This window comes from Haemaphysalis longicornis, unplaced genomic scaffold (genome assembly GCF_048455015.1).
Source record: "Haemaphysalis longicornis isolate Haplotype H1 unplaced genomic scaffold, Haemaphysalis longicornis Haplotype H1 scaffold_4, whole genome shotgun sequence".
Taxonomy (NCBI): Eukaryota; Metazoa; Arthropoda; class Arachnida; order Ixodida; family Ixodidae; genus Haemaphysalis; species Haemaphysalis longicornis.
Genome location: NW_027526361.1, coordinates 5,914,126 through 5,935,017, shown reverse-complemented (window position 1 = coordinate 5,935,017; position 20,892 = coordinate 5,914,126). Strand labels below are relative to the sequence as shown.

Here is a 20,892-nt window from a genome sequence, read left to right as displayed (position 1 = left end):
AGTTATTCTTGCGTGAATTAGTGACATCCATCAAGCTGCGTTCCTATCAGCCGCCGGTGCTGCTGTTCTACGCCGTAGGAGCCGGCGTTCGCACGAAAGGTGTGGCTGTTCCAAGCGATTCGCAACCGTCGTCACCTTATACATTGCTCCGCCGAATGAGCAGCGCCGCAACTCCTAATTAGCAGACAACTTCGCCGCACAGAGCGCCGTCATTTGTGTTTTCATGCTCGCTGTGTGGCAATGCATTGATAACCCACCCAATTCGCAACTCTGGTTGTAAAACATTCTACTCAGGGCGGCGTCAGTGCACGCGAGGCATTCAGTTCAAGGAGAAACGTATTTTTGATCACTCCTCCCAACACCCTGCCTAGGAAAATGCGTTCATGCAAATACAAAACGAAAACGAAACTGCTTGCAATCCATAGTAAGTTCCACGAGCCATCAAGCGCCAATCCAAATCCACAACTACCCATCACGCCCATTGAGGCGTACGATCGCAGCGCCAGTTTCCCCTCTAGCTATATTGTAAGAAACTCTATGCATGACGCCACCACCACTCTTTCTGGTGCACTGCTCTCACAGCTTTCCCAGAGCTACACGAGATAAGGGCCGCAGACACATTCGCAGCCTCGCACACTGCACGCACTGCACCAACGTGGCAGCTACAGTGACATCAGTGCAAGCTATGCATTGCGATGGCACAAACTAAATTCCAGCGCAGACACTTTAGGGGAATCTAGTTTTCCTTGAAGAACAGAGGCCTCACACTATGCCCTGTTGAGTGTCTTCTTTTACTCAAGAAAGTTCTTAACCTTTTTTTGCATGTCATACCTGTTGTCCTTTTTATATTTATTTCAAGAATAGTTTTAAGGCTCCCCTTAAGCAGGGGGCCACATGAATACTCCTGATGACTACAGTCGAACACGGATATATCGAACTCCAAGGGGATCGCGAAATAGTTCCATATATGAAAAATTCGATATAAAAAATATGGGCTCTGAGACCTCACCTATGGCGGACGATCACTTACCGATCGCCACATTCAAGAATAACAACTAATTCCGCACTCATGATGCAACAGGACGCTTTAATTTCGTGAAAAAAAAAAATCGCTGATCTTGGCCTGCTTCTTCGTCCAGGAAATGAAATTAAAGACGCTGGTCTCGATCTTCTCGCGGCTGCACAACTAGGAAATTCCAGCAGTACGCTGCGCCTTCGCACACCATGCACAACACGCACGCAAAAGAAGAACAGCGCGCACGTACCACAAGAACTTTGAAGGTAACAATTCCAAGGCTCTCTGAACGGACTCCAACAAAGCGCTCGCGATGGTCATCTCCGAGAGAAACAGTGATCTCCGAAAGGTGCGGGACAACTCGCCAAACAGCAGCAACAGCAGCAAAATGCAAAAGAAGGAGGAGCCCGTCAGCGCCTTCATTCCCTCTTCCCTTTCCCGAGACGATATCGGGGGAAGACAGACCCAGAGAGAGAGAAAAAAAAAAACTCTTTTTTGGCAAGCCAGGGAACGTACGCAGCCGAAAAAAAAAAGAACGTGCGCAGTCGGGGCATCCCTACCTCGCACTGTCACATTTTCCGAGCATTCGGGCTTGTGTGCCTAGAGAGATTTAGAATACCGGGCTCCGTCCGCTAAGGCTACGGCGGCCGGTAGCGGGGCCCGACTGGGCAAGCGCAAATTCGTTCCGGTAGGGGGGATTAGTTCCGCGAGCCAGTCTTCGCCATGCCCGCGCATTCCTCCACATCCTCCTCAACCTCAATCGGGGGTGCAGCGACCGCCGAAGAGCACCTTCCAGCTCACGCGGCGTTCGATATACCCAATGTCGGAAAAAATACGGTTCGATATAAACGTACGAATTCCTATACTTTTACACAGAATTTTCAAGGGGATAATTTACGAGTTCGATATAGACAATAATTCGATATACCCGTGTTCGATATATCCGTGTTCGACTGTAATGATATTATCAAGATTACGCCAAAGTATTGATACGAGAAGAACTTGAGATGTCAAAACTGGGGCTACTATTGCCTTGTAATGTGCCTCAATTTTTTTTTCACGCCCCTTTTTACTCGAAGCAAAATGAAGAAAAAAAAAAAGAAACAGCAAAAATTTAGATTAGGGGGGACGTGGCTTTTGAAATCAACTTTTTTATTTCTTTGAGGATTTTGATGAAAATTGGCCCATCAACTGGAAATGCTTCTGTGATAACACCATAAAAATCTCGAAGTAACGATTTGAAAACTTTTTATTTATAAAATTTTCTTTCTGCTCACCTTGTACTAAGCTTGAGCAGCTTATAAAACATGATAGAAAACCTGTTTGAAGTGCTTTGCCTTCCCAAATGAATGAACAAGGTCATGACAGTCTTAGATTTTTTGTATTCATAATGCAATCTTTCTTAGTTTTCAGTTTTTTTTAGGTTAATGTACAACAGGCGTGTAGACTGTGAATGACCACCTGAATAAAAAATTCACAAAAAGTAAATCTGGAAAACCAATCAAGGCATGTATGCAAAAAACAAAATCAAAATAGACCTGCGGTCATGAAGAAGTCACTGGAACAAGCGACGCAGGTGGCAAAAAAAAAACCTGTTTTCAGAAAACGGCTTCTGATGTTGCAACATAGATTTCATTGACAAAAAGCCGCTAGGGTTGCAGCCTTTCGTGTCCTTTTGAACACGGGGGCTTCTGGAATACCTTGCATTGAAATTGAAGCGCCTTTTGCAGCTCCCGTGTGGAGTACATTTGAGGAAAGTTTGCCGACCCAATGGGGGGCGGGAGATGGCTTTCAATGCAAAGTAGGTCAGCTGGTTGCCTGTATTGCACTGGACAACTTCCCTACGCAGTGTTGTCACCACGGCAAGAAGTGAAACGCCCTTCTTTTTTACTTAAATTTAAAAACTGACTTTCGGTTTCTCTTTATAACCTTGCCTACAGCAGCAACTTAGTACTCGTACATGCAGGTGTTCATTGCCAAAAGTTTACATACCGCAAGGATACAAATGAGCTACTTTGAAGCTTGGTATAATATTCTGAATAACTCCAATTTCAATGCATGCACATTTTTTTAGTACTCTTGACATTCAGGGCATCCAACGTTCCTCACAGCACAGCCAATATGCATTAAACTATACATGTATGCATTGGTATTAATAATTTTCCTAAAAAATTCAATTTGTTAAATGCTACGACAGTAAGGTACATTTTTAACGCCGTGAACAGGTTTTTATTCCAAACTCAGAACAGTTTGCACGATTACTAGAAGTGCACGGGAAACATTGCACAAGAAAGGCGATATGGCTCGCGCACATCGAAGCGCACATTTACTGCAACATGTCATACTTTAATTATCCTTGACATGGCTCATCAGGTCGCTTTTAAGGTTAAATCTAACATCACAGGCATTAATTACAACTACTGGCATTCAATCTTAACCGGTTGCGCAGTCAGGTGATGCTCTAACGCACAGCGGCTATGCCATGCACACACAGCTTTTGGTGCGTCGACCTTTCTTTTTCAAGGCTAGCGAGCCTACTGTCAAACATAGCAATAACTTAGTGTGTAAACATCGCAAACCAGACTAAAAGTTCACTTCATTAACCGCTATCACAAGCGTGCACGCCGCATTTCACCATTCAAGGTGAAGTCACGTGCACCACGAAGCGTTTGATGACCTCCACCTTTTGAGTCATGCAAAGGCCAACTGCAGCGAAATTTTCGGTCCCTTCAATGCACTCTTTTCTGGTAATATTACTTTAAAAGATGCCACAGGCAAAATCTGGGAGACCCAAATACGTGTCGCTGCATTGCAAACGAAGATAGAAAATTTCTCTTTCCAAATCGAAACCGGGAAGCCATTACGGCCGGCCGGAAGTGACGTTACACTCAGGAATCGAGTGGGTGTGGCCGACAGATTCACCCATGGCTGCCAGCGAGAAGATGGTGTGCATTCGATGTGTTTCGGGTCGTCCGTTTCTTCAAAAACTCGAAACATGTGCGAAAAGGGTTTGGGAAGTCCGTGCGACCATTATTGCTTCCCTGTGAGCGGCTGAGATGCACCCATAGTCGACTGGTAAAAGGTAACCACAGGCATTGCGAGTCGTCGTGGTGAAGCTGAGAGCTAGGAAATCAGTGCACAAAAAGCAGCACTGAGCGCTAATCAAACCACCCTGCATTTGCGGGAGAAGAAAACAAAAAGAAAGCTACCTTGGGAGGAGAAAAGCGCCGAAACCTGCCAGACAGCGTGTAAGAATTCGGTTTCAGCGCAGATCATCGAAGTTCAATCCATTTTTGTTTACACGGGCAGTTTTGTTCCTGTGCCCATGCCAAATCCTTAACGATGCCCACCTGTACAACAAGTCATGCAGCAACGAAAGCACTGCACTGTCTTCGCTGCTGTTGTGAAACAACCACTTTACCCGAGACTAGATGTTGACAACCTCGTTATTAGCCCTTCTGACTTATTTCTCTTTTTTTCTAATCGGTGAGCAAAATGTTGCACGCAGCGGCTTTTTTTTTATTTTATTTTTTTCACTAAGTTGTTCGAACTGAATCAATTCAATGCAGTGTGCCACGTAGCTGCTGCACTTTTCGCCCCGACTGTGACGGCCGTTGTGACAGCCCAGTTGTGACGGCCGTACTCACGCATCGCGCTCTCGTAGAGACGACCGGCCGTGATCGTGCAGTGGGCCGCACAGCCGTCGTGCTAATTCGCACGCCGGACAAGCCGTGCCAACAGCATATCGTCTCGCATAGGCTGTACTCGCGGCCTGCGCGCTCGTAGAGTAGACCAAGAGCCTGCTGCCGCCGTTGCGACCACGAAATCAGCCGTGGTGCAACTGCCGCACACGCTTGCCAACGGCATATTGGCTCGTGTCGACCGGCCCCAGCACTCATTGAATTTGCTCTTTTCGTCTCGGCAACCCAGAGCTGCTTCTCGCATTTCGGAAGCGCTTGAAAGCAATTATTCGTGCAAGGGGCCCCAGTTACGTTTCCCACTCGCATGAGGCCACTGGTAAAAGGGCTACTGAGGAGAGACAGACAAAGGCAACACGGGAGTCCTGAGTCTAACGTTCCATCCGGAAGTTCACCGCAGTGGCGGCAGTTATGGCAACACTCCACTAGGTGCTGTGTCGCCTGAAGTAGCATGTTTTCAAAAAGTTTTAATAAAAATATGCTGCGCATGTGGAGTCTAAAATTAGGTTACAAGAGACTTTAGTGGTGTATACCATGCGTTGAAACATAATTTGGGGTAGGTTTGTTGCACTTGGCCTTTAAAACTAGTCAAATCCATACGCTTGACATACTTTCATGTAATTTAAATCTGTGCAAAAGAAAACTTTTTTTTTAATTCCATCAAACCCCACAGCATTTTTTGCTCAGTTTGGGCATCGTTCAGCAAAGCAAATGCAAGGAAACCCTCAATTTATTCATTATTTGCAATTTTCAAATAACAAGAAAAGGGTGACAAGGGAAAGTGTGCCACAGATCAAGTGGAAAAGGGAACACCATCCAATAACAGTGCAAAGGCCTGAACACTCACAAGCCCCCAGTAGCTTTTTTTCTCAATTGATGCACTTTTTAAGAACATCCTTGGAAGATCCTCGCAATTTCTTAATTCTTCCACGTGCCCAAGCTTTTCATCACATTTTCCTGCTTTCCTGGACCCCTTGACATTATGGCAAGAGAAGATGCACTACAGGGGGCCGTTACAAGCTGAACAGCACCATAACAGTGAGCATTGGCATGGCAACAATGGTCACTCCTGCATCCGAGGCAGCAGGTGGGCAGGCACCAACCTCGAAGATGCGCTTTTCCCAGTGGGTCAGCCGTGTGCCATCCTCTCCCTGGTCCTCCATCTCGGCGCCTTCGAGGCGACTGCAGTTGAAGTGGCGCCGAACTTCCTCCTGCATGCAGCAGGGCACACCAGGTCACACCGCCGGCAATCTGGACTTCTTTGCTGTCAAACTGCCGCTTCATCCCGCTGGTGTGCATGCCCAGGTGCTTTCGCTGTGACCACCCCAAAGCCACTGCCATAGCAAAGCCACCCTGTCAGATGTCCCAACAGCTCTACGCCGGTGGCAAGTGGGAACACGTGCGTAGTAAACATACAACCGCTTTACAGCTCCGACAGTTAACAAAAACGGTATGATGTACCAAAACAGTGCCAAATGAAGTTCACTTTACACCTCATGTTCGTGTTTGCTGTTGTGAACGTGCTTGTGCAACCCAAGCACTACCCCAAAAAATGTGAAAATTCATAGAGGGAAATATATGAATGGAAACTTGCCACGACACGAGGTGTAACCATGATCCAGAAGACCTTGCTCATCGATCCTCCATGTATCTTCCAGTCATGCCTGGTGACCTTCTTCATCACACGGTCACTCCACTTGTGAGTCTGCAGCCTGAAGAACAACGCAAGGTCATGACAAAAAAAACAACTATGTGACAGTAGCGAGGTGTAGCGACAGTAATTACACCCCAGGGTACGCTTCTCCAAGCATGTGCAATACACGCAAACTTACAGCACAAAAGAGAATCAGAACACGAGAATATAAACATGAGCGCATAAATTTAACAATTTCGTTCCAAGTAATGTTATGATATTTAGCTGCAGCCACACTTCACAGCCATACCTGAACCAGTTCATTATTTCACAATCACAAAGGCAAAAACTTCTATGCAGAAGGCTGCAGGTTTGATCCCACAGAAATGCATGCAGTAAAGTTCCGAGACAGTGCCCCACCTAGAGCCTCACTAACCCCTCTTTTGGAGCAAACTATCTCGTTTATTAAAAGACTACCAGCATTGCCCATCCCCTAAACGTCTTGCTGGCTTCGATGCCTTCGCAAGTTCGGGGAGCTCCCTTCACCGAGGCATCTTTCGGTCCCTCCGTTAAAAACCTTCGGTGAGCAGTCTACAAACACTGCTGGTGAATTGCTTTGAAAAAAGATACCGCCACCGCACTGACCCTATTTTACCGATTCATGAGATACAGGTTACTGGGTGTTTTAAAACAGAGGGAAGTTTACTGGGGTAGATAAGAGCAGAATACGAAGTAAGGGTTAAGTTGACAGTATACATTTACAGGGGCACCCAAGCTTTGTGTCCGAGAACTGGGTGTCCCTGCCCGAAGCTTGGACGCTTCTGTCAGCACATACCGTCCATCCTGGTGTCCTTTAAGCCCTACAGACATCCCCACATCTTGATGACTCTGAAGACAGGGAATTGCTCCCCACCTGGTAGCATCCCAGCACCCCAGTAATGGGACACGAAGCTCAGAAAAATGTGGCAGACTGAATGGGTTTATACCCGCTGCAGCTCTGATTTGCTTCCGAAAGTCTTTCAATAAGTTCAGCGATGAGAAGCGAGGAAAAAATGCCACTGATGTATCAATGCAACAACCTTTTATTTTTATAGTTGTTGGATCAAATAACTCCCAAGTTTACCCACCGGAGTTTTCTTACTTAAGACCTCTGTAGTTTGGGTGTGCGTTCTCTCAGAACCTTACCATACATGCATGACAATGTTGGTGCCCGTAAATAAACCCCAGGTGGTATAAATTAATCTTAAGCATTTCACTACACTGCATAATGCACATGCAGCTTCAGAACATTAAATCCTAAATTTGAATAGCAATTCACATATGGAGACCAAAATCTTGAGGCTTACACATTCAGGGGCACAGGGGCAACCTTTTGTGCTGATTGCATGTAGGTATTTTTTTTTTTTTTGCATGAGAAGCATGGCCACTACAAACGAAAATTGAACGTGCAGTCTAGCGCAGTGCAACAACAGCTGCAGTTAAAAGGACACTGAAGTGTTACAGAAAAAATATTTAGCGCAGCAAAAGACATGGGCGGTGAACAGATAGGACGGGCGCTAACTCGCAACTAGATTTTCATTGAAAAAACGGCAAGCATTTATACTTTTGGTGCAATCACACACGTGCACAAAAACTAACAGGCATCTGGTAAAAAAGGCAAACGTCTACAAACATCAAAAATATTATCAAGGAATGCACACTCTTTTGCGTAGATTAGCGGCAATGGTGCGCTCACGCAATTATCTCCCTTTGGCTTGATGTAGAATCGACCTTTGATCGACCTGATGTAGAATCGACCTTCGATATAGATGACCGACCTTTGGCTTGATGTTGAGCTACTTCACATGCCGCGACATCCCGACTTTGTTTCAGAATTTTGGTTTTGTCCAATTCGGGTACACAGTACAGTGACATTCTTTGCGGTGGGACGGCAAGTGTGATCCAGTCCCGTTTTTAATGGAGAGGGTGTGCTCTCGTAGTCGTTCATACCCACATCGACCAGTTTGGCCATTGCATACTTTACCACAATCCAATGGTATTTCATATACAACCCCTTCAATGCAGTTTACAAAAGGCTTAGCATGCTTCTTATCGCATGTTCTGGGACGTTTCTTTTTTGGGATTGGTTCGCGCATAGCGTGCCAAGTTCGGCAATGGAAACACTACCGGGACCTTATACCTCGTGGCGCCCTTTTTAGATTAGATTATGTGCGACCCGGTGCACGTAAGGTATAACTTCAGGGCGTGTTTTTTTGTGGAAAGGCTCTGCGTTAGCTCCTTTCAAGACAGTTCTTGTTTTGCCTTGTATTTATGTTGGTGCGGCCGCCGCAAACCGCGCATGGTAGTTTTTCTTCTTTCAGGCTTTATAAAATAAATACCGCCTTATTGCCCGGATAAACAATGAAAACTGCGTTCATTTGAGCCAGACTATGCAGTGCAAGCAAAAACAAGAGCTTGACAAATTCACTTCAGTGTCCCTTTAAGTGCGAGACCACACAACAGCACAGCTCTGTAGACCAATGATTTAACATGCACAGAGCAGCTGGTTCTGTTTACTCAGCTTTATTTGTGCTGAAGAGCTTTATTCACAATATTTGAACATCTTTACTGTTCCAGCTAAAGGCTGCCGCACAGCCCTAATAGACCAAGTTCAGAGAACGAGTCAAATCAATGCACAGTTTCACTGGTTTCATTTCTTCCCAACCTGGGCCTGCTTGCTCGAAGCCAAATAAGACAGTTTTATTCGCAGTCTAATCTTATTGGCAGTCTTATTCGGGGTCTTATGTTCCCTAGGCTATAAGACGCTTTCTTGAAACTTATAAGACAGTGAATAAGACTCTAAATAAGAACGCAATAAGACTGTTGATAAGCCTGCTCCGAGCAGTCTTATTCACAGCCTTATGCTGACGTGGTCGGTCATTTCATCATAACGATCGACCTTCATACCGTGAAAAACAAGTGCAGTAGTCGTAGAAGTGGCGAACGATACCGAGCGGCGGCCGTTCAACCGTCTGCTTGGAACAAATAAATGCCTGCTGTAAACGCCGTTGTAAACGCCATTGGGAAAGAGGGTGGAAACGAACAGACAACGCCGGTGCCGGAAGCCGCAAGGCCTACCTACCTTGATGTGGCACCGATGGCTGCAGCCAACCACCGTTTTCAACTTTCGGGCGCTACGGGCGTGTGCTTGTTTTTCCCGGGTAGCGCGGCTTTTTTTCTCCCTCACGTCAAACAAAGATGGACAGGAATGATAGTCTGCAGCCTGATATTTGTCCCAAGCAGCCATCGGGCGGCCAAGCCAGTGGTGTGAATTTGTGATCGTCTGCTATGTCGGCTGTCACCACAGTAGCTACGAAAAGGCGGCACGGAAAGGACAGAACAAATGTATTGTTTTATAAAATCATGCCCATTAACTTAGTCAGGAACAACAAATAGGCATTCACAATAGAATTGCAATGTGACAAAAAATTACACGCAGCAGCAAAACGCTACCAGCCTGCAGTACCTCTGCCCATGAGCGTAAAATAAAATTGCATTTTAAACAAGAAGCTGCGCAGACTTCGCGTCTTTTCATCCTTCTCTTCCAAAGTAGCAGTTACGAAGCTTGATTGGTTGGGTTTGTACTTTGATTGCTTCTGCTTGAGCAATTGGGATCCAGAGGCGGCACGTAAAAGCAGCATGCATAATATAAAATTCGGCTATATTCTACAGCGCGATTGTTTACAGCTCCAGCCCTCGCTAAGCGTGCTGCCGGCTAGGCAGAGGGTTGTGGCAATTGTTTCACTGTTCCAGGCGGCGTGAGCCGCTGGAGTGCTCGTTGCATCTGAGTCTACGACGATGAACCCCAAGCCAATTCACAACTTTCCAGTTCACGGTGAGATGAAAAGCCCGACTCGTGTTGCGACAACGTGAGACAACATCGCTGCTTTTTGCGTCAGCCCAGTGGGTTTCTCGGGCCCATGCTTCGAGCAGACGATCTTTGTGTATGACTTCGTTTACGCGGCCGAGGCCCGGCCGCGTGAGTTGGCCGACCAAGGATGGCGGATCATTGTAACGTATTTGTGACAAGGCTAAAATACGCCGTCTGATGGTCAGTATTTCTTGAATTTATCCAATCATGGTTCAAAATAAACGCTTGCCCAATGCCGGCGACTGCAACAAGCAGTTTTGCGGCGTATTCCCCGCTTTTCCCTAGGAGCCTCTCTCGTGCTCATCTAGGTACCCGCTGTCCCTATAGTCTTCAATAAGACCACTCTGTAGCCTGGCCCGAGCGCTTTCGAGCAAGCGCACTAGTCCGAATCTTTTTCGTGGTCTTATTGAAGTCCGTGAATAAGACTAGACTGTGAATAAGACTGCCAATAAGAACGTGTGTTCGTGAAAGCGGGCCCTGGCATCTTTCAGTGTACATGTCAGAATGTCCATGCACTCTCACCTGCATTCTGCTAATAGCCACACATCCTAATCATTGGATATCATCACAACAGCATAAAATACACATAACAACATTTAAATATTATTCACTCAGCAAAAAAAAAAGCAATAACAATAATAAATCCCAACATATAGAGAACTCGCTTTGTTAAAATTGAGCCTTTTGCTTATTTAAGTACAATTTCCTTTTTTCTTTTTTTGTTATTCAGTTTGATTAATTTATTGAAGATTCTGGCCCTCAGCAGTGTTAAAGGCTTACAATAAAGCTCCACGCTGGAAGTTTGGAGACCCCTGCTCCAGATCTATTCATCTCGTATGTGAAAGTATTAACACCGGCTGAAACCATAGCAAACTAAGCAACTAAGACACATTTCAGGTGGAAAAAAAAAAAAGAAAAAGACTAGCCTAGAGGCAGCATGGTCAAGAAGGCTGAAGAGAAGCAGAAGACAAGATAGCAGACATGCATGAAAAGAGAAAAAATGAAAAAGCATGCACCTCTCCAACATGCACTACATTATGTGGCACTAGCGAGCTACAAAAGGGAAAATGTTCAACGTAAAATTGTGCATTACCTACAAGAACAGAAAGAGCTCCTCTGAAACAAAAGAAATGAGACATAAGCAAAAAGCCGCTTACAGTCCAAAAGAACCCAAGCAAAGAAAGAAAGGCAAAAGGCATAACAACAACATACACAGCAATGCAAAACGCCCTGGGAAAATACAGCCAAGTAGCGAGTTATCACTCTGCATATGTTCTAGCAACAATAGAATGGTGAAGGCTTCACAAGAATTCTTCAGCCCATGTTCATTTCGTCTACTTTCAGTACAGTCTCTACTTTAAGCCTACGCTATACTCTGCAAGCTTTTTCAGCACTCAAAGGTGTGTTTACACCACGGAAAAAAACCCAGGAAGACACGAGGACCAGTACTTCTGTCTAGGTCATTGTTTTCCTTTGTTGTTGTTGTCTCGTTTTACAGTGTAGCTGTTAGTGGAAAGCCACCAGATTTTGTGCCGGCAATGCCAAAAACGACCGCAGCATGAAGAAAGAGAAGCTATCTGCACACCCTCACCCACATGCTGCAAACAGTGCTAGTCCAGGAGCATGGGCGAGAGCAAGAAAGTGAAGCCAGCACGATGAGCATCCATGAATTAACATCAGCACTGACGTTGCCTAATAGTTCAAAAACGTGGCATATGTTATTCCCCCAAGGCTATTGCTTGACTGAACCAAACTTTTATGCCAGAAAGGCTGCAAATGTCTCCAAAACAGAAAATGTCCACACAATTTTTTTTAAACATAGAGTAAGTAATGAGTGCAATAGATACACCAAGCGCATACGACTACCATGGCCGCTGACGTCGGTTCATAACGCATGTACTTGCTCACTCTTACAAATTTTGGGGCGATTCTTTAGTTATTCGCTCACACATTTTATACTCCCATATGTACCAAAACACAACGTTGCTGCGCACGCGCGGTGACAGGGTCGTTCACTTTTCTCGTTATCTTTCGGTGTGGTGTGGAAGCGTAGAAGTCCCGCCCCACTCCTTCCACCAGCTTTTCGAGCCGTGAGCGGGGTGCAGGATTCATAAGCAACGCCGAAAGCCCGACGGCCCCGTCTCAGAGCGATGCTGAGGCGCAGAATATCGCAGCAGCACACAACGCCCGCAACCGGATGTTCTTGCCGATGCCATCAAGAGGCGAGGCATCGTGGGCAGTCATGCTGGCGTGGTGCACGGAGGTGGACGAAACAAGGGAGAATCGCGGTGCCGGCGAAAATGCGATATTTTGAATTGCAATAATTCCACTAATACTCATCGCTTTAACAAAGCTCTTGAAGGAGGTGATTACTAGGACATTGATTGACCTTAAAATATGAACACCTATTTATCGGCAAAACCTCTTCCAGGGTCAACCTCGACCCACTCAAGCCCCTCGTCAACATTTGAAACAAAACACAGTCTCTCGTTTTCCGCCCAGCTACGTCGTTAAGGTACTACCACCTGGCAATGTATTTTGTAAATACAATTGGTGACCCCTAATGTTCAAATTTTCTGAGCCATATTAGTTCATTTGGACAGAGAGACAGCAACAGTCCCTAAGCAGCTGAACCTATGATGGTCGAGTTTAATATACAACTGCTTTTACATTGCACTTGAAGATAGCTTTGATTAATTTAACGTAACAAATGCAGTCATACAGTTCCATTCTACAGCACAAACCTAATGCAATTTTTAAACCAAATTCGCTTTGCAACAGGCTGCCCTGCTGTGTTCACTGAACGGCTGCAGAAGGAGCGGCAACATCACACCCGCCTTTAAAATTCGATTACTAATTACTGACTCCATTCGACAAGACCAAATTCTTACAGACTGCACAGTCACCATTCCAGTAAATTGTAGCAATATTAGTTTTGAATTGGGATGCTAGTTAAAGCCTTTTCAATGAACTATAATCGCTGCTACTGCGTAGGTGCTCCGAAGCAGGAGCCGGACGAGCTTTAACCGATGTGGAGCCCCTGCCGAAAGTAGCAGCCGCAAATGGGAACTCCGCTGTGGCACACTCGCACACTGCCGGCGCATGAATCGGCAAGCCGGACCTCTCCTTCATTTAGTGGCCATGCCACTACAAATGCCCCATCAGAATGCTCCTTTGCTGCCCACACAACCAGGGTGTCGGAACGAAATGTTTTTCGTTCCGGTTTCTGTTTCGTTCCATAAATAAAAGTTCTGTTCCGTTTCAGCTCCGGAACGAAAAAAATAGTGGTTCGTAACGGTTCGGGTTGGCGCGAAAAAAATTTAGATCTGTGAAATTGTTGAAAAGATTGAGAATTACGAAATATAGTTAAAAAAGGTGAAGTCATTCCTAATATGTTATTGAAAAATATAAATTCAGAGGAACTCATGCAGTTGTGATGTTATTGCTTAAAGTTTAAAATGGTCTGTCTCATGGAACACTGTAAAACTAGTAGCAATGGATTAACATCAGTACCTTCAGCAACCCCCCCCCCCCCCCCCCCCCCCACGAAAATTGGTGAATATTAATGGCGCACATCCGCATTGGAAGCGTATTTTTCGAGAAACCTTAGAGATAATACTGCCCTGCCCGAAACTGTTGCTTCCGCTGCTTATGAAATGTTTTCCGCTGCACTCTCGCAGCACTTGCATACAAGTGCAACATGAGTTGGAGCTGTTTGCATTGAGTGCGGCTGTAACGTGCTGTTCGCGCTGGTAGTGGTGTATGTTCACACCAAAGGTTGCATTTTTTCCTCATTGTTTTTATGTCTTGTTTTAGAATATTATTGTTTATTATACATGCATCACACCTCTAAACAATGGGGCTAATGTAGGTATTTGATTAAACTAACCAAATAAATAAATAAATAAGGCCGTGACGTCTGCATCGCAGCCAGATGACCACAGCGATCCTGTGTGGAGTTTAGCACTGCGCCTATCGGAACAAACGGAGAGAGTGCGGGAGCAGGCAGCAAGCCTTCCGAAGGAGAGTGGGCGCAAGAAAGACTAAGGACGATGTTATGCCACAAGTCAACGCAATTTTCCACCTCGCTGAATGGAAATTGAAATGATTCTTGAAATACCTGAAATTGCCACTCAAACCGAAAACCGAAACGAAATTTTTCCGGTTTCGCTCCCGAACGAAATAATTAATATTGTTACGTTTTCGTTTTCGTTCCAGCCAAAAATATCGGTTTTTTCGTTTTTCGTTTCCGATTTTCGTTTCGTTCCGACATCCTGCTCGCAACACATTCCCAGCAGTAATGGGATCGAAACATCAACCCCCACTCCACCTTGATTCAATTGAAACGTGACACGAGTCCATGGGATTACCAAACTAACACGATGCAAGGTGCAGCCAGAGAAAAAAAAAAAAAGAAAGAAACAAGAAATGCTTCACCTATATCTCCTGAAACCAGGTTGCATGCTCGCTTGTGTGCCCTAGGTGTCTCGCAACAGAACAGCATTTGTTGGGCAGAGGCTCATTATATGTCAAGCTGTCACAACTGTGCATGCTCAGTCACTACTAACGATGCGTTTACATCATACCCAGAGAAGGGAGGATGCAATGTTTGGTACTCAGCTTCAGCAAACGAGAACGATGCATGAAGGCTGGGGATTGCGCCAAGCGAAGGGCTGACAATGGAAGGGATCAGGAACGGGCGGCCGAACGGGACACGTAAAACTGAGGCGCAGCGCCAAGAGCTGGCGATCAGCACCACATGTGCTGCACTGCTTAAAGCAAGAAACAAGGGCACCTGCACTTCTGACAGGTGAGCAAAAAGAAGCGGACTCACTCCTTGTTGACAGCCGGCTTCCCGTTCTTCTCACGAGGAGTCAGTGGGTCTCCATTCTTGTCGCGGAAGTAAGCATACAAGCTCACCGAAAAGCCCTGCGAAGAGAGGAGCACCAGCTGTGCAAGAGTGGCTGAGAGGAGATGATGAGTGCATACCAGGGCGTGAAGGATTTCATGCTTCACCGTAGACAGCAGTGTGTCCGTGTCTTGTGGCTTGGTTGAAATGGAATCGGGGCAGAGGTTGGCGTGACCGGCAATTGGCCTGCGACACGTCATGATGCAGGGGGTACTGTTAGCTTCCCCTCAGCCACATAAGAGAGTGTCTGTACTGTACAGCAAGCACCAGCATCAAATCAAATACTGTTTAAATCACTGAAATACAAAGTGTACAATCAATTGTATAGTGCCAGCCGTGAGTTTTGCCATAACTCAAGTATTGCTGAGCCACAAGGGGATGTGCTAAATATACACTGGAGGTTTTACACTTTTCACTTTGCTTGCCATTCCATGTTGGCAAGAGAGGTGTAATGGTTCTCACAGGGGCTGACTTTTACACGGAGGCGACAAAGCCACTGAAAATGACTGCACTGAGTAGTAAGCACCAACAATTTTAATTTACATCCTTGCTTCACATTGTGTGCAAGTTTGGGTGTAGAGTAATGCTTCCCTTCACAACACAACTTGCCCCCCGTCCTTATTTCACCAAAATTAAAAGTAAGAATGACAAGTTTCTGTCACAACCATTAATCCAAAATAAACCACCACAGTCATGCCAGAAAGGAGACTGTTGCTACCAGCACCCTGTGATGACAAATGAAAGGTCTTCGACAATTATACTGATCCATATTTACCCGCATTAGCCACAATTCGTGTCATTTTCCTGCATGAAAACCAGCAGAAAATAGATATTCATGACACCAGATCATCAATCATTATTACCTCAGAACTGCAAAAATTATTCAAGGAAATAGTATGCTGCTGGTTGCTTTTGAGCATTAAAAAAACCCAACGCTTTTTTAATGCTTCAGCCCTTGAAAGAATAGTTGAAAGAATTGGCTCCTAAACAAGTATAAAATTCAAGAGCTAACCAAAAAGTATGTTTTTCTTGTTTCTACTCATGGCGGAGTGAATCAGCCATGCTATTTTAGTGTATTGAAAAAAATTAATTGAAAAACATTCATGATACAAATAGTGATTAACATTCATGACACAAATAGTGATTTTTTTTTTCGAGAGGCCAAACAGCACACTAGTGTAGCCAAACCGAATAAGTATTTCTTGTGCCTTATGAATGCACGTGATACTCCGAGTTAATGCCAGTAAAGTTTGCTTTGTTCTACTTGCAAACATACTTTATGAAGGGTAACCGGCAATGAATAGGAGTGCACATATTGAAGAAAACTGTGTGGTGGTCTCTTACACCATGAATGCATGATAATGATTGAATCAAGACAGATTTTGAGGTAAGAACCAAATCAAATCCCCACATGTGAGCATTTGGACTGCTTTGGTGAAATTAAATCCAAGTATGAAGTACCAGAAAAACTTTTGACCGGGATTATGCACACGAGTTATCCCAATCGACATTATGGAAATTGAAGTCCCCTTACGGCATACAGTTGGCACGAGGAAATCGACACCGGATAAATAAGCACAACCGAGTGAAGGGTATAAATAAACTAATTTCAGAGGGAAGCTCGGTAACTCATTGTAAGAATGTGCTTGAAAGAAAGAGTATGTTTACACACAAAGTTTCAGGGCTGGTGTCAGTTTTAACGCGGAAGACCAGCAAGGTAGCTTGGGCAAAGAGCCCTCTGCCTGGCCTTGCCAAGTTCGTGCTCATGGTATGTGATGTGTTACTCTCGAGTGGCTCCTCATTTCTAAGTAAACCCGTTAGCCATGATTCACTTAATTTTGCAATGTCAGTGGCATCAACTCCTAGAATGGCTTCAAGAGCTTCTGTTTCAGGGAGATAGATTCAGACATTCCTAAGCCAAAATGATACAAAATTAAAAGTAGGGGTGCAACCTGGTACTGCTGCCAAGGCCGACAACAGCGGCATTAAGGGGAAGGGAAGTGCACACCTATCAGTTGACGCTTCCTGTTGACAGTGGGCCGCATAGGCCACGGTTTGGCCTTTGTAGCAGCGGTCGGTCTGCATGGCTGACACGTAGAACACAAAGTCAGCATCGGGTATTCCCCGGCCAGCACGCCCCAGGGTCTGGCAGTAGCGGCCCGTGCTGTCACACACTCGGCAGGGCTGCATTCGAGGGCAAGGTCCACAAAGATGCCTCCTGTTGGTGCCTTCACCAAGCAGCCAATGCTCATATTGACTGAATTAGTTTAATGCAGCGAATGTTATGAAAACGTTACGTTCAATGAGATATTAGATATTAGAGCCAGTGAAGCTTCGTAACACTTCAAGCGTAGCATACGCGTACCTCTAAATGGTCTTCGGGGACAAGAACTTCGCCACAGGTCGTGTCACTCTCACAATATTGGTTGCAGTAAAGGTAGGGGTCCTGGTCCGGAGAGAAGGCTTGATTGTTGGGACATTTTCTGTTTTGGGGGGGCAAGTGCGCGGGACGTTAGCACGCAGCCCTGCCTCAAATACTTTCCCGGGAGCGTCACCTGTTCAACCTAATGGGCACCAGCGTCGGCCTGACCATCAGCGTCTTCTCCCAGTAGACCAGGGCCTGGGGCAGTATCTTGTCCTACAAAAGAAAAGCCGCAGCCAAGAATTACGCACAACGATCACGCGCGGTACTGCTGCAATGCGTACAGCAGATGCGAGAAAGATAGCGCAGCGAGCGAACTCACATTAATTATTGTAAATTTCTCGGGCGGCAACCTGAAAATCAAGTCGACGGCGATCAACACCCCTAATGTGGCACCGGTAGGCAAGAGTGATAAATTCCACCAACAAAACTTGGCACGCCAAATGCTGAATACAATGTTCATGCAAAGTACACGAAGTTTCGCCACAGAAAGCTGCCGAAGCTAAAAACACTCACCTGAAAATGCTTTTATCGTAGAATACCTTGATTCTCAGCGGTTCGCTAATACTTCGCTTCCTTACATGAGATGAGGGCTCTAGGTGCACCGGGTTAAGCACCTGTAACCAGGGTGCAAATACGTTTCTGAAACTCGACGTCAGTCAAGGACTGTGGAGTTCTGCGTTCCACCGAGGATACAAAACCAGTACACACTTGTCCTTCGTGTTTCGATTACGAACCGAGCGTAGTTGATAAACTGAAGGCGCTCGATCGCGGATTATAAGGATTAATGGGGAAAGGGAGGCACCGCGGAAATGCGAGCACAGAAACGAGCCATCACGGCACTTACGTCTTCGATCTTTGGCGGGACGTAGCTGCAACGGAAGCCCCGGACGAACGAGAAGTACGACGTGATGATGGCCCAGTACGCGATGGACTTCATCGGGCTCGACTATTCTGATTTTACCCCATCGATTACGCTCCCTTACGCCCGCCCCCAAAATCAAGCCACCGCAACGCAATCTGGTCGTGCCATCAGCCGCTCGGTCGACACAACCTCACAACTCGCTCGGCGTTACAGCCGACTCGGCGCCTTGCCAGTCTTGCGACTGCAAAGCACGTTTTAGTTTATTTAGTGACCCCATCTACAATAGTCCTAATATCGCTGCTAACCGCCAACATTGTTGTGTCGCTAGCATCGATAGAGTTGGCAAAGTATCCGACATTGTTCGCAGGCTGTTACGCGGAAGAAAACTGCCACCCCTGTGTCTTGTTTTTTTACATAAAATTTTAAATTTAAAGCAATTGGCGTCTTGCAAGCCTTGCGACTGCAAAACACGTTTTAGTTCATTTAGTGGCACCACCTGTTTTTACTGAACAGCTCTACTATCGCTGCTAACCGCCAAAATTACTGTGTCACTGCCATCGCTAGAGTTAATACTTTTTCTGTTATTTTAGGATGCTATGCGGAATAAAACTAGCGTCCGTATGTATTATTATTTTCCATAAAATTTACAAATTAAACTAGTCCTAGAACAAAACTAACACTCCATGTTACATTTTAATCATGATCATCACTATCAAACACATTGGCTCTGAAGTGCTTTCGTAGTTTTGGTTTTGGTATTGTGTGATTGCGGACACGGTCTCATTCACACCTTTGCGCGTCCCCAAGTTCCGCATGGAAATAAACATCGCCAGATATGTCAGCGCTTCGCGGTCTGATGCAGACAAGAAAGCGCGTAGACACGCGCGCGCAAGGGGTCACGAAATAAAATAGTGTAATGCGCCAAGGCTGCCTTATTGCCCCCATTATAACAAAAGCACCGGGCGCACGGTCAGCGCGCGCGTGCGGGTTCAGCAGAAGCGCAAGATTGAGATCATGGCTTTGAATTAATTATACATGCCCTGCGCTGATGCAATCCCCCCCCGTGTACACGGAAGGTTTCCAATGCTAGCCGAGCCAAGTGCTATTACCTCTCGCTTGTAAACGGCTACTGATGAATTCGAACAATCGGCTTAATGAATAACCGGGCCGTATACCAAGGGTGCAGAAAGTGATTCACACAGCATTTCCAATACGCAGCTGCATGCAGCCTAAAAAATTAAAAATACTGTACAAACTGCTCGCACTTTTCCTGCCCGTTTTGTCAATTTTGCCCCTCTTGTGGTTCTTGAGATAACCAATGTTTTTTTTTTTTTTTACTTGGCCGAAAAATGTAGTTACCAACAGTGCTAACCGAAATTGTCAGTAGCCAATTTTCAAAAGTGGAGCAAGAAAAATACCGCACCCAGAAAAGAGAAGGTATCCCTGACTGAGTGTGCATTCACCCTGAAGATTTCAAACAGCCGTGCAATTTCTATTAAAAAGCTTTATTTTCGAAAAAAAAAAAAAAACTATGCTCTACACCAGCCAAAGAAACTTAACATACAAAACGTTCTAGTGTCAAGACAAAGAGTGCATGTGAACTGGATACATCAATAAAGCTCGATTATCCACCTGGCACAGTCAAACCACAAGGAGGCACTTAATGCTGAGTAGTAGTACATCTGTTAACTGTATACGAATCACACTTTGTACACACAGACAGATACCATATCATTTAAACTAGGAGTGGTAAATATAAACACGAGAACAAGAAACCACGAGCTCAAAGCTTTTGTTCTAGACAAAACCTCGAAGCAAACAATGCAACAGCTGGCATGCGCTGCTGTCAAGAAAGCTTGCACTCAAAGGTTATAGGTACAATACGCAGAGGCTCGAAGTGAGGCATTCAGCATCAGGCCTAGTGAGACATGGCATATGACACCTAGAATGTGGCAGCTTCGACTGAAGGCACTTCGAGCAACGAGAAAATAAATAGCCATAAAAAAGGCGCACCAGTTATTTCCTTTGCTAGGATATGCTTGAAAACATTTCAGTACAAGCCACTGCTTTGAGCTCGGCTAGTTTATACATTGAGAAGTTCGTCGTATATTTTGACGCCAGGCAATGACTGCCTTCACATAACCACCGACCCAGAAAGGATAGCCAGAGGGAAACAGAGGAGGAAGCAGCATATAACCTTTAACCGTAAGAAAGCCTGCAGCTTCTTAAACAACCCTGAGGCAACAAACATGCTTTGTGCGGTCAGACTGTAGTCCAGCATCTGTGCAGCCCTCGTCGGCGAGTCTACATCCAGCAAAGTGAATTCTACCGAGTAGTGGGCATACGCCCCGAAATGCACCCCTTCTGAGACAGTGGCAGGCATCTGCTCGCATGACAATACCTCAAGAAGAGTGGAGTATCAACGCTTGAGCACTAGATG

General features: G+C 45.5%; 1 protein-coding gene across 1 annotated transcript in view; it reads right to left on the bottom strand.

The window, feature by feature from the left end:
- The window catches only part of Invadolysin (leishmanolysin-like peptidase, invadolysin), a 31,318-nt gene extending 12,593 nt beyond the window's left edge, over nt 1-18,725 (bottom strand). Inside the window, exons 1-10 of the mRNA XM_077705769.1 lie at nt 18,435-18,725; nt 18,104-18,204; nt 17,910-17,940; nt 17,721-17,803; nt 17,531-17,648; nt 17,174-17,349; nt 15,246-15,351; nt 15,091-15,185; nt 6,308-6,425; nt 5,817-5,924 (exon numbers count right to left, since the gene is read on the bottom strand). Of these exons, the coding sequence (XP_077561895.1) occupies nt 5,817-5,924; nt 6,308-6,425; nt 15,091-15,185; nt 15,246-15,351; nt 17,174-17,349; nt 17,531-17,648; nt 17,721-17,803; nt 17,910-17,940; nt 18,104-18,204; nt 18,435-18,527 (1,029 nt within the window). The 5' untranslated portion in view covers nt 18,528-18,725. The remainder of the gene's footprint in view (nt 1-5,816; nt 5,925-6,307; nt 6,426-15,090; nt 15,186-15,245; nt 15,352-17,173; nt 17,350-17,530; nt 17,649-17,720; nt 17,804-17,909; nt 17,941-18,103; nt 18,205-18,434) is intronic.
- Nucleotides 18,726-20,892: the final 2,167 nt, after the last annotated feature.